Source organism: Akebia trifoliata, chromosome 12 (genome assembly GCF_017979445.1).
Source record: "Akebia trifoliata isolate Shusen 1 chromosome 12, ASM1797944v1, whole genome shotgun sequence".
Lineage (NCBI taxonomy): Eukaryota > Viridiplantae > Streptophyta > Magnoliopsida > Ranunculales > Lardizabalaceae > Akebia > Akebia trifoliata.
In genome coordinates, this window is record NC_141386.1 from 33039068 (window position 1) to 33053528 (window position 14461).

Consider the following 14461-nt stretch of genomic DNA (forward strand, 5'->3'; position numbering starts at 1 on the left):
TTCCTCGATATCATCTCTAGAGATTCAGATTCAAACAGTTTCTGACACTCTTTCTCTCTCTCTCTCTTAAATGCCTCACGTGTTATCATTCGGATGTTTAGTTTAGTTATTAGATTTCCCTGATAAAGAAAAGAGAACGGTTCGGCAGCCCTAAAGTTTGGTGCCAAACATTTTCAAAATATGGTTAGAAGCTTTAGAATGAGCTGATTTTTTGTGAGGATGATCTCTATGATGAGGAGATCATCCCTCACAAAAATCAGCCTATTCCAAAACTTCTAACCCCATCAAAAGTGATTACAAAATTGGACGGTCCACGATTCTCAACTTGTAAACTAGGTTTAGAAATTTCAAAATGAGTTGATTTTTTGTGAGGATGCTCTCTTCACAGTAGAGATCATCATCACAAAAAATCAGCTCATTTTGAAACTTCTAAACCTAGTTTACAAGTTGAAGAATCGTGGACCGTCCAATTTTTGTAATCCCATCAAAAGTGATTTACAAAAAATGTTTGGCACCAAACTTTGGCAAACTTTAGGGCTGCCGAACCGCTCCCGAAAGAAAAACCTCCATCTTCCACTATTTATTGGTAGAACTATTTAAAAAAAGAAATCCAAAAATTGGATTGATTTATCTACTAAGAAAATAACAACAACTATTACCACAAATTCTCAACTACACTTCTTGCTTTCTTCACCTAAATAAACCCAATGTTGCAATGTAAACAACCGACCCCTACATATACATTTTTATCTTTATCTCCACAAACACTACTTAAACACACAAATGGCAAGAAGAACAGAGTACAACCCCATTTTATTTCTTAATATGGATTGAATAAGGGGGAGAGAAGTGAGGGAAGGACCAAAAAGGGGCGTGTTCTCAAAATTTAAATACAGAAAAGAATGGATAAAACAGACCAAATCATCACAGATGATAAACACACCCCCACACACAAGCACATCCACACAAACATAGACTAGATCCTTGATTTGAATGAGATATATACTATGGAATTTCCTTACTCAAAGAACTCCCAATTCAGCTTATTAGCCGAGGTAGTTGTGGTGGTGGTGGTGGTCGAGGTGGATGGGTATGGTACCAATGCCGGTGCTGGATCAAAAGTCTCCCATTTCGTCGTCACCACAACTTCCCCAGTTATAGAATTTCTAGGCAGCTGTTGTTGTTGCTGCTGCTGATGTCGCGTGGTTGGTATTGGCATTTGCCCTGTTGAATGCCTCCGCTGCTGTTGTTGTTGCTGCATTGGGGTTTGACCTCCATTGCTGTTGGGTAAAGCATTTCGAATCTTCAGTAGGTCGAGTGTCTCAACATACTTCTGCACTCTCTTCACCTTCAATATTATTTGTGAAAAGTTGAGAATTCTCATTTTACGGATTTAACGATGTTCAGAATCATCAAAAACCCAAAATCAAAGCTAAATTCAATTGGATTATCACGATTCAAAATTATACCTGCATTCTCCTCTGCAATTTCACATCTCCATCAACCATAATTTGGTCCAATTTAATCAATTGGGTCATCAGCAGCTCAATCAGATTCAATACATCTGTCTCTGCAACTTTCCCTCCTCTAGAGATCACAGATTCTAAAGCTGAGACCTACCCAAACCCAATTGCAAGTAAAAAAACATTATTAATTTGATTGGTCAAATATTATTAATTTGTTCATCTTCAAATGATAATAGAGTTCTTGTCCAGCAAATACCTGACCCGCGAGCTTGTCGACTTCAAGGCTGATCTCTGAGATAGATTTTGATGCCTTCTCCATCTTCGCAGTCTTGCGCATCTCAAGATACCTTCTCTCCTTGCTAGTCGGATCCTCAACAAGAACAATCTTCGATCCATCCTTCACTCCCACGACGTCGAGGTATGCAGTTGAATCCCTCTCCTTCTCTTTGAAAAACAGTTTCTGGTCCAGTGGATGCAGCCCCGTAGGCCCTTCCAACATTTTCTTCAACTCCCCTGCAATTAAAACCAACTTCACCATTAACAAACCTCCATTTCCTATCACCCAAATTCACAAAATACATAAACTGTCAATTAATGAAGAAGAAATTTGAGAATTTGGCTTCAATTACCAAAGGTAGCTTGAGAATTGATGTAGATTTCGCGATAAGAAGACCCCTGTTTAACCCTAACTCTGATGGTGGGAGCAGGGATCGAAGCTCGATCCGAATCCGGGTTTCGTTTCTGTACCAGCATTCCTCCTGGTCTAAGCTCCCAATCTACCACCCCAGGTTCCCCAACTCCTCCTTCTCCTCCTCCTGTGGAGATCCCATTCTTCTTCGGCGACATCGCACCGCTCTTCGTCCGCATTCGAATCATCTCAACTTCTTGTGCAGTACCTTCTCCTTTATGATCTCTTCCTGAGGACGAAACACGAGATCTTATGTTGTTTATTGTTTCTTGGGTCAGTGGTAACCCAAGAACGAAGAAAGAACCTCAGATCTCTCCAAAACCCTTTCTGCGAAAATGTTCAATGGGATCGAGGAGAACCATTTCTGGCCTAAAAAGCCACAACAAGAGTTAAAAACCTTGGAACCAAGCATCACACCAGTCGAATTTGCAAAGAAAGGAATAATTTTTATACCAAGCGATCCTTTTAAGAGCTTAATGAAACTAGAATCTCGGACAGAGATTGAAGAATTTGTACGAAAACGAAACAAAAACCTCGAAAGATTCAGATCTCTGAACAAATGGAGCCAAAAAAATGTGATCTTTTAATCTCTGAAATCAAATCGAAACCATGATCTCGCCGAATGTGTAACAGAAGAAATCAAATATTTACTTAATAAAAAAAAAAAAAAAGGATTTTTTTCTTCAAGGGTGCTTCTTTCTTCTTCTTTCAGAACAGCCACGAAGAAGAGAAGAAGAGCAAAATAAAAAAAAAATAAAAAAAAAAGGAATGGCCAGCGAACAGAAGTGAAAACCAGAGTTGAGGATTTTATAATAATTATATAAACTTGGAGAGAAGAATGCAACGGAAGCCGCCAAAAGCTTCTGTTTGAAGGTAAAAAAAAAAATAATGAAAAAGGAAAGTTTGCTTCTTATTTACGGTTTTACCCTCATGATTTTGCTGACTATCGTAAAAGAGGGACTAAATATCGTAAAAGAGGGACTAAAGATGAAGTAGAAAATAAAAGTAAACCCCACCGACGATTCTCTCTCTCAACCAAAACTGATAGCGGATCTTAAACGATCCTCCACACGCTTTGCTTTCTTACCCAGGAATTGACACGTGTCACTCTAATATCTGTTTGAAAAATGCTGAAATGACACAAGGTATTTACTGCGATTCTCACAATTCTGACGTGGGATGAGCATATAATCATAGATGTATTTCCTCGCGATACGAGTAAAAACCATCTACGGTTATTTATGCATCTCCACGTCAGAATTGTGAGAAAATCCTGTGTCACACCAAACGTTTTAATTTATTTGGAACTCTGATGCAGATGTCTGTATCGAAGTTTGATAAGCTATTTTCTCTTCCGAAAATGTCAAAACTATCTCTATACCCCCTAGTTAATATCTCTTAGATTCTCCCCCTTACCTCCATATTTTGGTGAATATTTGAGTTTTCCCTTGTGTCCCTTGATCTCAGTCTTCTCCAGAAAAATATTTGGGAGAAAAATCAAGGATTATTTGTATGGAGTTTGAAAATGTCTAAATCTCCTATTTTATAATCACTATTATGAGTTTGTAAGTTGTAAATATTTTTTTTCTTATTTATTTACCATAAGTTTTAAGATTCTTGTAAAGCTTATGATCTAATTAGAATGAAATAATTATAGGGAGCTACTATTGCCAAACCAACTTTTACTAATGCCACACAAATTCTTATATAATTCACCAACACAATTGGTATGGGGTTAGCAAAAGTTAGTGTGGCAATATCAACTCTCTAATGATAACCCAAGCTTCTTAGTTGATTTTTTTTGGATAAATCTTTCTTTAATGCAAAATTAGAAGAGATTCATGTAGATCCCATGGACATAATAACACAAATAAAAGCTTAGCTAAAAAGAAAAAGTATTCATATCCCCGAAAAGTAAGAGATCCCATAAAGATTCTTGTAAATTACTCGTGCAGTAATTTTGAAGATAATATAAAATAAAAGAAACATTAAGATTTATTGCTTAAATAAGCTTTGATTGCCTAAAAAAATTTTAAATAGTGGATAACTTGTTTGGTTGAAAGGTAGAGAATAAGTTTGGATAACTTTTGAAAATCGATTGAACTTTATATACAAATTGACTTAGATGTCGAAGTACAAATGACATGTAACATATATATACAAAGCGCACTACAATATTTGTACTCAAGCTACAAATGCCACATTTGCAAACAATGCTCCTAATTTTTTATTTTTTTTTTCATTTAAGTTAGCAAGGTCCATGACCATTGATTCTTATATTTCCATTTTCAATTAATCATTTTCGAGATCAAACAATAAGAATCTCTTTTTCTAAAATAAACAAGCAAGTTACACTTTAATTGGTATGATCAAGTTCAAAACTATTATTTCGATCTTCAATTAGATTTCCTTTAATGCAAAAATTTGTAAAGATAAGAGTTGAAAATTTAGGAATTAAGGATAATGGCATAATTAATCTGGTTGAGATAGTTTTTGTCTTTCAAAATATGAATATATATGTATGATCCACTGTATTATGGCATAAAATGGGTTGAATTTTATTCAAATCTGAATTTAGTGGGTTTGGACCCCTTGGACCTGAGCTGTTATATAGATCTAAAGAGACGCTGTAACAAATTCTGAAACAATTTTTGGTTTTTTTTATTTATATTAGTTAATACACCTTAATCTCTATCATTATTACGTTCTAACGCATTTGATTAAGGACAACGTAACCACTGATGAGGACGTGATAATGTCAGGTCTGTATTTTATATGTTACGCATTTTTATATATTTGAAGATATAAAACGTGTATCTGACATTATCATGGAGACAGAGATGATTAAAAATGATATTATGATGATTGAGTTTTAGGATTAGGATTTAGGTTTTGTAATCTTTTAATCTTTTATGGCTTCTTTTGTAAAGTAGTGGCTTTAGGTTTCCTCTTTTGGGATTTGATTTGGGTGATGAGTTAATTGTGAGTGAGAGGAGATTAGGAGCTTTTAAAGATGGTGGTGATGATGGTTTTGTTTCCTAAATGGGAATTTATTGTACACGTAAGGATGTCCTCTGCTTCGATTCAAACCCTTAGATGGGTGGACTACTTTTTTTTAGGAATCATGCTGGGGGTGACACAAATGGAGACACAAAGGTGAAAAAATGATGTGGTGTTACACACATTATCGTAGATGCTTTTCTGCGAGATACGAGTAAAATGCATCTATGGTTATATGCACGCCACCACATCATTTTTGTTACCTTTGTGTCTTTGTTTGTGTCATTCCAACATTTTCCTTTTTTTTTTATTGAGGCCTAATTTAAATATTGACATAAAGTTATATGACTTACAAAAAGAATATTTTTTTCTTTTAAATGGGGGGAAATTTAAATGCTTTAAATTTCAGGGAGTCACTTCAAATTCTATAATTTTGATCAAGTTGACTCACTTGAAGTTGTAACTCTCTAAGGCATGGTTTTCAATCTCAGTTTCACATCTCATCTCGTTCATGGATGAGACTGAGTTTAATCGACGAGTCACTTCTGACTCTTGTACACAATAAATCATTTAACTCAATTTATAATTATTTAGCATAAATGATTGTAATTTTTTTTTTATAAAATTTAAGATTGATTAAAAGATGTTTAGTCACAAAAAATCTATTTTATTTAGATAATAAGTATTTAAATTATAAAAAATATTATTAGTTTAATAAAAAAAATACAAAATCACAATTGACTCATTTGAGATTTCCAAAATATTATCCGAGTCATCTTGATTTTCAAACAAGACACCGAGTGGGTCAATTCCCAATAAGCATATATCTTATTCTTGAATGGTACCAGGATGAGTTTGGTGAGTCGTCTCGATCTCGAAAGAGATTTGTAATCTAGGGAGTCAATTCACTTTCTATACGTTCATGGAGTCAACTCACCTAAATGTTTTATTTAGTTCTATTTTCAATTAATTTAATATTAATACACAAGTCAATTCAGTCCTCTTTGAAAGTTGACTCAATTGGAGTACAAGAATACCCCTTCTCATGCTTACCGACACTAATTTTTTATTTAGAAAAATCAATTTTATTATAATTGATTTTGAGAAATTTTCAAGTTTTTTTTTTTTTTTTTGGTGTTTAAAGAAAGTCAGAGAGAGAGAGTAATTTGGAATTTAATTTTGGGGTTTAGGTAATCTTACGAATATAATAATAGGATTTATCAACATTAAAAATAAAATTATTTCCTTTGAGGTTTAAATCGGAGAATATTTTCTATCAACCACTAAAGAATCGACTACTTAAATTTGAAAAAAAAAATAAAAAAATAAAAATTCCACGTAAATGTAGAGTCATCTTTCTGCCGACCAAGGGATTAATTATGCTAACAAAAAGATTTTATAGTATATGGCAATTAGAGCAAAGGACCACCTTCGATAAGGATGTTGACATTGAAACATTTTTGGCCCCGACAACCTAAAAGAGCCATTTGTCGCATAATTTAGGGTCCATTGGGCCCTCCTAGACAACAAAATCGATTTGATTGGTTATATGTAGATATTTCTCTAGTACATTTTATATAAAATAAAATTAAAAAAAAAAAAAAAAAACTCTGGGCTGGTGAAAAAGGTTTGAATCCAAAGGGGTTTTCAATAGCCCATGCTAGGGCTGTCAACGGTGGGTTTGGGTCGGGCTAGGTTGTCCGGTAGCCCAATGCGAAAGAGGTGGGTTGTACCTTAGAGACGTTCGATATTCTAATTGGGTCTAACTTGGCTAAGCCTAAATCTGATCCTAGTAGACTTGGGTTAATTTTGTGTATATTAAAAAAATTTAAATTCAAACATTTTTGTAAATTTTTTTCAATATGATTTGTTGACGTACGACATTGCATTTCATCAAAATGAGGGCAATGTTATGTTACTTAGTTTGAATTTGGATTTGCGGTTTGTAATTCATCACATTAAAATGAATCCGACTCTTGTAGGCAATTTCCTAAAGGGCATTTAAGTCATTTTATTAGTTTCGAAGGAGAAAATTTAAGTCAAGAAAAAATGTTATCAATTTGAAAACGCAAATATATCTCTAAAATCCGAAATATTGATTACTTCTAATATTGCCAAAATGTAAGGGGCATCGTTGATATTGACAAAAGCAAAACAACAATAGCCCCTCGACTGAGACTAATCCCACAATCACTCATTGCCCTCGCGGAAAGGTTTCGAACACTTGACCCACCCTTCTTGAAGAGTTTGTCAAGGCTGACTTGCCATTTGGCCAATCATGAGGGTTATTTTAATTTATATTTTTTTCCTCCTATATTATCTGACTGGGTTGAAAATCCTCAAATTGGAAAGTTATTGGATCGGATTTTTCGTAATGATCCGACCGAATAACAGCCCATCTAATAAAATCAGAGTTTGGTGGGATTTATGACTCATCACTTCAAACTAATTATCAGTCCATGCGTAACACAGCTAGACCAATTAGTGGTCACAACAACAAGCTGAATATCTGCCACGTGTACAATCATATAGCATATAATATTCAGGACGTGTTCCCATTTTTCGATCCCAGTTCCCCTGAATTCTCTGCAGTAGAATTAGATACTGGAAGGTCAACTCAAAATGGTCCACCAAATCAATGATCAAAGCTGTTCAATCAGTCTGTCTACATGCTACATTTGAAAAGATGGGTTAATTGGACGGCTCTGATTTTCTATTAAGGTTGATTTCCTTTCTGAACAATCAAATCTTTTATCTTCTTAGCCATACGAGCTTTAAGGTCATGAACTGCTGATGGGGTTTGTTGACTATGAGACTATGACATAGAAATGGTGGGCCACCAATTGATCTGTCCCAATTGATGCTGATGTGAACCAATCATTTATGTGGTGGATATATTAGCTAGGCTCACCCAAGTTGATAAATAGTGCTAAGAGTTAAAGGAAGTGTTTGGCAGTATCGTTGTTGCTATAACTGAGAAGAATCCAGTGGGTGGACCCCATACTTGATCGATGGTTCTGATTTTAGAATGAGTTTGGTGGGACCCAGAAACTTTAATGGGAATAAGGACGCATGAAGATGTCCAATATAAAACACATCAATCACTTAGGTCTCCTTTGGAAAACGGTGTGTTTTGAACAGTGTTTCTATAGAAGTATGTTCATTTCAATGCACTATCAACGAAAGTGCTTTTTGTGCAATTGGTATTTGATTACGGTGTTTAGAAACTGATTCTTGGCAAATCGCTCTTTTGGATATTTTGTTTTGAGTCGCATTGGAGTGACCTCAAGATTGGATCTCATATCATACATCTTGATGTGAAAGTGGATAAGAACCATATATACTTTTTCACTCGTATCTTGAAGAAAGGCATTTATGGTCCCTTACACTTTCATGTCAGGGTGTGCATTGCAAAATCCAATATTGAGGTCACTTCAGTATTATTTTATATTTTATGGACATTTCATCATGAAAAATACTGAAGTGACATTGAAATTGCCATCAATTCATACATGATTGATGTGGATGTGTGTACGGATCCATAAATGATTTTCATCGAGATATAAGTGAAAAGCATTTATGATTTTATGCATAATGAGCAATGTGTGAATCAATGTCAATTTTAATGTCACTCCAAGTCTTTGATCATTGGTTATATATCTTAAGAATAATCTAAAGGTATTTCAGTCATCAACACAAAAGCACAGCCCAAAACTATACCTTTTTGTTAAAGCCCATAAGCCTAACTCATCCTTGAAAATCGGATTTCTAAGAGAAGGTTGCCCCCACTTTATATATTGCACATCCCAATAGTACTCAGGCAATATGAGACTATTCTAACACTCCCCTCAGTGCTAGCGTTGGAGACACTTGGCTCTCCCCTTCCACGCAGGGTTGGAGATACTAATCCAACCCATCATTGAGGTACACCCGCTTTGATTCCATGTTAAAGCCTATGGGGGCCTCACTCATCTTTGAAAATCGGCTTGCAAGGAGGGGGTTGCCCCCGCTTTATACATTGCATATCCCAATAGTACCTAGGTGATATGATACTATTCTAACACTTTTAAGTTCATGGGTAAGGACACTATTGCCGACATAATAACTTTTCTACGAAATGTTGACATGAATAAAAAAGGAATAGTTCAAATAGCATCTACTAATATCACTGGAATCATTGTTAAAATACTTCTATGAGTGGACTTTATAAAAAACGTGAGAAAACATCTAGAAAGCAACACAAATTTTTTGGTTTCAACTCTACGACATAGAAGGAATATGAAAGGACCATATAGAACTATTTTAAAACAATGAACAAGGAAATTGTCCATATATAAAATTATAATTATTGATACGGGCTTTTTCCACATAAAAAGGGAATCTTTTGTTACAATCGAACCAAAAGTGATGTGAATTATTCAAGAATTAAAATCGATTTGCTTTATAAAAAGAAGATATCAATGAACTTTTATGAAATGATTTCATGGGATTCAGCAAATTGTCTTGATCTCTCAAATCCACAAATGTTAGAAATGGAAAGTGGGTTAAACTCACCATTGCCCATTTTCCACTTCCCCACAAGTGGGGGAGCACTTCTTAGAGTTATATCTTAAGAAGTTGTTTGGAGTGCCAAAAACCTTTTTTTTGATTAAAATGCAAAATGCTATCTTGCGAGAAAAGATCAAAAGAAATTATTTTGGGTAATTAAGTAAATACCGATTGTGAATCAGTATTACTGGGTTTACCTCTTGCAAAATATAAAATTAGATTTATCCCTTAATCGAAAGTCAAAAGTTACATTTTCTCGATGATTTAGCAATTAAATTTTGATATAATTCAAATTTTAACTTAGTAATTTGAGTTTTTGAAGGACATTAGGAATAAAGTCAAAATCTCACCATTAATTCATCAATAAAAAAAGACATTGACTTTAATAAAGGTGTAAACCCAATCTTGCATTTGGTGGGGGTAAACTTAATATCACCAATTTCAAAGAGGAATTACTAAATTACCCAATTATTTTTTGGAGTATAATGTTCAGAAGTCTAGGGTGATTGATCACTCAAGTCTCTTTCACAAAAAAATAAAAAAATAAAAAAAATTGAGAAAACAGAGGAAGTTTTATAGTTGGTTAAATGGGTATATGAGATCTCCTTACTACAGTCAACTTCCCTCCAAAGTCCATTCAAAACCTATCAAGAAACACAATCCCTTATCCTCTTGGGTGGGTTCACAACCAATCAAACTGAGAAAAGTTGAAGAGCTTTGAAATTTGAACTTCCATGGCAACTTTGAGCTCCCCATTTCAGCCCACAAACTACAAAAGAACACATAAGATTCAAATCAAGCTTCCAATCTCTTGTTCAATGCAACCCTCACAAAACAATATCAAGGTACCATCATAGATCTCATTTTTTCTTCCTACATTGAAAACCATTTGTTTACTTTCCATCTTTCTTTGTTGAGAAACTAAGGTTTGTTTTTTAAAAAAAAAATTGTGGGGAAGAGGTGGTGATCAATGGTGCAACTAAGGAAATTGGTAAGGCTGCAGTAATTGCAGTCACCAAAGCTAGAGGAATGGAGATAGCTGGTGCTGTTGATTCTCATCTTGTAGGAGAAGATATTGGAAAGGTTCCTTCTTTTCTTTCTAATTTTTTTTTTTTTCTGTAGTTAAGTTTTTATTCATGAAAGCTTTTGTTGTTAATGCTACTGATATTGTATGTGTTTCATGAGAAGGTTTGTAACATGGAGGAAGCACTTGAAATACCCATAATAAATGATCTCACCATGATTTTGGGTTCAATCTCACAAGTAATGTAGTGATCCACCACTCTATTTTTTCTCTTTTCAATTGGATTGTTTATAATGTCTCTATTTCTCAAATAAACCTTAAATTGAATTCTTGCCAGTTGAAAGCAAATGGAGTTGTCGTCGATTTTACTGAACCTTCTACTGTTTATGACAATGTAAAACAGGTTTGGGCTCTCTCAACATTTAAATTTCATTATTTTTCTCTAAAATAAGCTTAAACAAAGGAAGTAGATTCATGGGTTGTTCTCTAAATTGGCATTGATGAAAAATTGACTTCCATGAACACAAATTTGGTTCTCTTCTATGATGTTTTTCTCATATTTCTATTACATAGTTAAAATCTTGCTTGGTTCCCTTGTCCGACAGGCCACAGCCTTTGGCATGAAAAGTGTAGTTTACGTGCCTAAGATTAATTCAGATACGGTGACGGCATTATCTGCATTCTGCGAGAAGGCCAGCATGGTGAGCTCAGGGTGAGATGTTTTTTTTTTATTTTGCTAATTCCAATGTTTTGTGTGTTTCATGAGAGTTCAAACTTACTGAATCTGCTTTGTTGTGTAACATTTGTTTGGCATAAATGTCAGGGATGTTTGATCGCCCCAACGTTGTCAATTGGATCTATACTACTCCAACAAGCTGCAATTTCTGCTTCTTTTCACTACAATAATGTAGAGATTGTTGAATCAAGGCCAGATGCGTCAGTAAGTTCAACAATAATTCAATCAAAAGTTGAATTAGTCAAATTCAATCATAAAAAATGACAATCTGTCCGAAATGATTTATTTTTTCTTCTTGCGATATTAAATCAAAATTGGATAGTCAATTTGAATTGGTCGAGTTTCACATCAGAAGTCGGGTTGTTTTCTTTTGAATCTATAGATACCTAAGTATCTGCTCTTATCGAAATAAACATACATTTAGTGTTTGAATGCTCATTGATATATACATTGTAACATGTCATTACGGTTTCTCTTTTCATAGATTAAATATCGAACTCAAGATGTTACAAAGTGAGTTTCATTTTGTTTCAAATAGTAGAATATGCTAAGTTTGCTTACATTCATGGACAGGAGTTCCCCTCACAAGATGCAATCCAAATAGCGAACAACCTCTCCAATCTTGGTCAGATTTACAACAGAGAAGATCTTTCGACAAATGTGTTGGTAAGCATGCTTGAACGAATAAATAAGTTAATCCCGTTGTTGGAAAGCATGCTTGAACGAATAAATAAGCTAATCCACGGATACTTGAAACGCTAGCAAATTCACCACTTCACTTGATTCAATGTACAACTTATAAATGAGAGAAAAAAGATAAAAATGATTGGTGTTTCACTTCCGAATGATTACACATGAACTTCCTAATTTGGAAGTGCTTTAATGAGGATTCTGTTAAGAAAACAGGTGCAATCGAAATAAGAAAATGAATCAAAAAACAAACACAAGATGCAATTACACAGATTTTATGTGGTTCTCTCAAGATTGAGGTATGTCCACAGATCCACTGATTCCACTATGAAGAGAAAGCTCGCAGTTACAGATTTCACCCTTTCACCAAAAATGAGAAATATAAATACCCCATGAAACCTAACTAGGATTTTACATAATATTAGTGAAATGACGAAAATACTCTTGTCTTTTGGGGGCGAAGCCCCCGAACCCCAGTGAACTAAACGCTGAGCTCGACTGGCGTGAGGCATGGCTTGATGTACAGTACCTCCTTGTTGACCAGTATTATCAATTTAGATAAATTTAAACTATGAAAATCATGTTTCAATTTGAGAACTATGGTATTACTCATGATTATTCTTGCTTGTGAAGGCGAGGGGTCAAGTTCTAGGAGAGGATGGGGTACGTGTTCACAGTTTGGTCCTTCCAGGGCTTCCCTCCAATACCACAGTTTACTTCTCTGCCCCGGGGGAGGTACATCCATGTTTTTATTTTTTTATTTTGGACATTTCCAAGTTGAAACAGTCCTCTCATGGCATAACAATCTTATCTCAAAGATAAAAACCATGCTCCAGGTATACAGCATCAAACACGATGTCATAGATGTCAAGTGTCTTATGCCAGGGCTAATCCTAGCTATTAGGAAGGTCGTTCGCCTGAAGGTAAATGATAATTTCATGTTTTCTACCTTGATTTCCTAAATTGTAATGGAATTCATCCGATCAATATTTTTTTTTGCAGAATCTGGTTTATGGTTTGGAGAAATTTTTGTAAAGACCCGGGAAAGTGTTCTTCATTCTCTTATGCTTAACCGATGCAATGGGAGAAGAGATTCTTGACTGTTTGTTTTCTTTTTTCGAGAAGTGCATTGGTTAAGGGTGAGAATTGGTATGACTACATGAGCTATCCATGTGACCGACAAACAAATTTTCGATAGAGAAGATTTAGCATGAAGAACTGTTAAATCTATTTTATTAAGTTCACATTTATTAAATTTATTTCAAAATAATATCTAATGGGTTAGTTTTTGTCTTGGAGAATATTTGAACCCACCTTGTATGTGTTTCAATGAAAACTAATCTTTGGTGGGAAATATTTTGGTAGAAACTTGAAATTTTTTATAAAATAAACCATTTGGTATCTAGTATTTTTTTTCCTTCTAAAGATTTATTTTCACATGGAAACATTATAAAACATACAATATAATTAAGAGTTGTGTTTGGAGTGGCCTCAATATTGTACCTCATATCGCCCATCCTAACGTGAAAGTGTATAGGAACCATAGATGCTTTTTTTGTGGGAAACCATGGTTTCAAAACTCGTCCAAGACCAATACGTATTTGCCCTAGTTGTTTCGGTATCAAGCATGGATGAGACAGACAAACAAGGTTTTTTTATTTTGCGGAATCTCGCGAGAGTAACGATATGTCTCAGACGAGATATAGAAAATCTGGTACGAGATATCGGAGATGAATGAGTTTTATCAGTTTTCATTATTGAAATCCTATCATTTTCACCCCCAAACCGAGTTTTGCTCCTCTTCTCAACCAAGTGAACCAGAAAAACCAGAGAACAAAGGGTTAGGGTCCAAATAGGGAGGAAAACTTCATCAGATTTTTTAAATGGTTAAAAACTATTGTCTCAATTTTGAAACTAGACAACTCAAATGATATGTATCATCCGAGTCAACTTGGTATCAGGCATAGATGGGATGAAACGTGAAACCAAGTTTTAAAACCATGATGTATACTCTTATTATATGAAAAGTATGTGTAATCTTGCAAAATGTTTGGGAACTGCAATGATATCTCACATTTTTTTTTTTTTTTACATTGAAAATAGCCATTATGGAAACGCAGAACCCATTACCTTGAATCGGCATTTTTCGGAGGATCAGGACCCAAACACCTCCTCATTACAGTAAATAAACAAATAGAGTTCGCCTTAACAAATTGGCCGACTGTTAGAAATATGGAAATCCCCTTTCGATTACACAAACGAATATGCACACAAAAACACATGTAACTTGCATAAAATAACTTAAACAA

The 14461-nt window shown here is 34.7% G+C and overlaps 2 protein-coding genes across 2 annotated transcripts; one reads left to right on the forward strand and one right to left on the reverse strand.

Moving 5' to 3' along the window:
• Positions 1-784: 784 nt before the first annotated feature.
• On the reverse strand, positions 785-2931 carry LOC147389646 (BAG family molecular chaperone regulator 1-like). Its single transcript, XM_086418858.1, has 4 exons — positions 2096-2931; positions 1723-1979; positions 1470-1616; positions 785-1348 (listed from the first exon to the last, which is right to left on the reverse strand). The coding sequence occupies exons 1-4, from the start codon at positions 2340-2342 to the stop codon at positions 1019-1021; spliced, it is 981 nt and encodes a 326-aa protein (XP_086274984.1). The 5' UTR covers positions 2343-2931; the 3' UTR covers positions 785-1018.
• Positions 2932-10327: 7396 nt separating this feature from the next.
• CRR1 (Dihydrodipicolinate reductase, bacterial/plant) lies at positions 10328-13422 on the forward strand. Its single transcript, XM_086419933.1, has 10 exons — positions 10328-10547; positions 10663-10785; positions 10891-10965; positions 11064-11129; positions 11332-11427; positions 11550-11666; positions 12036-12128; positions 12786-12887; positions 12989-13075; positions 13155-13422. The coding sequence occupies exons 1-10, from the start codon at positions 10437-10439 to the stop codon at positions 13185-13187; spliced, it is 903 nt and encodes a 300-aa protein (XP_086276059.1). The 5' UTR covers positions 10328-10436; the 3' UTR covers positions 13188-13422.
• Positions 13423-14461: the final 1039 nt, after the last annotated feature.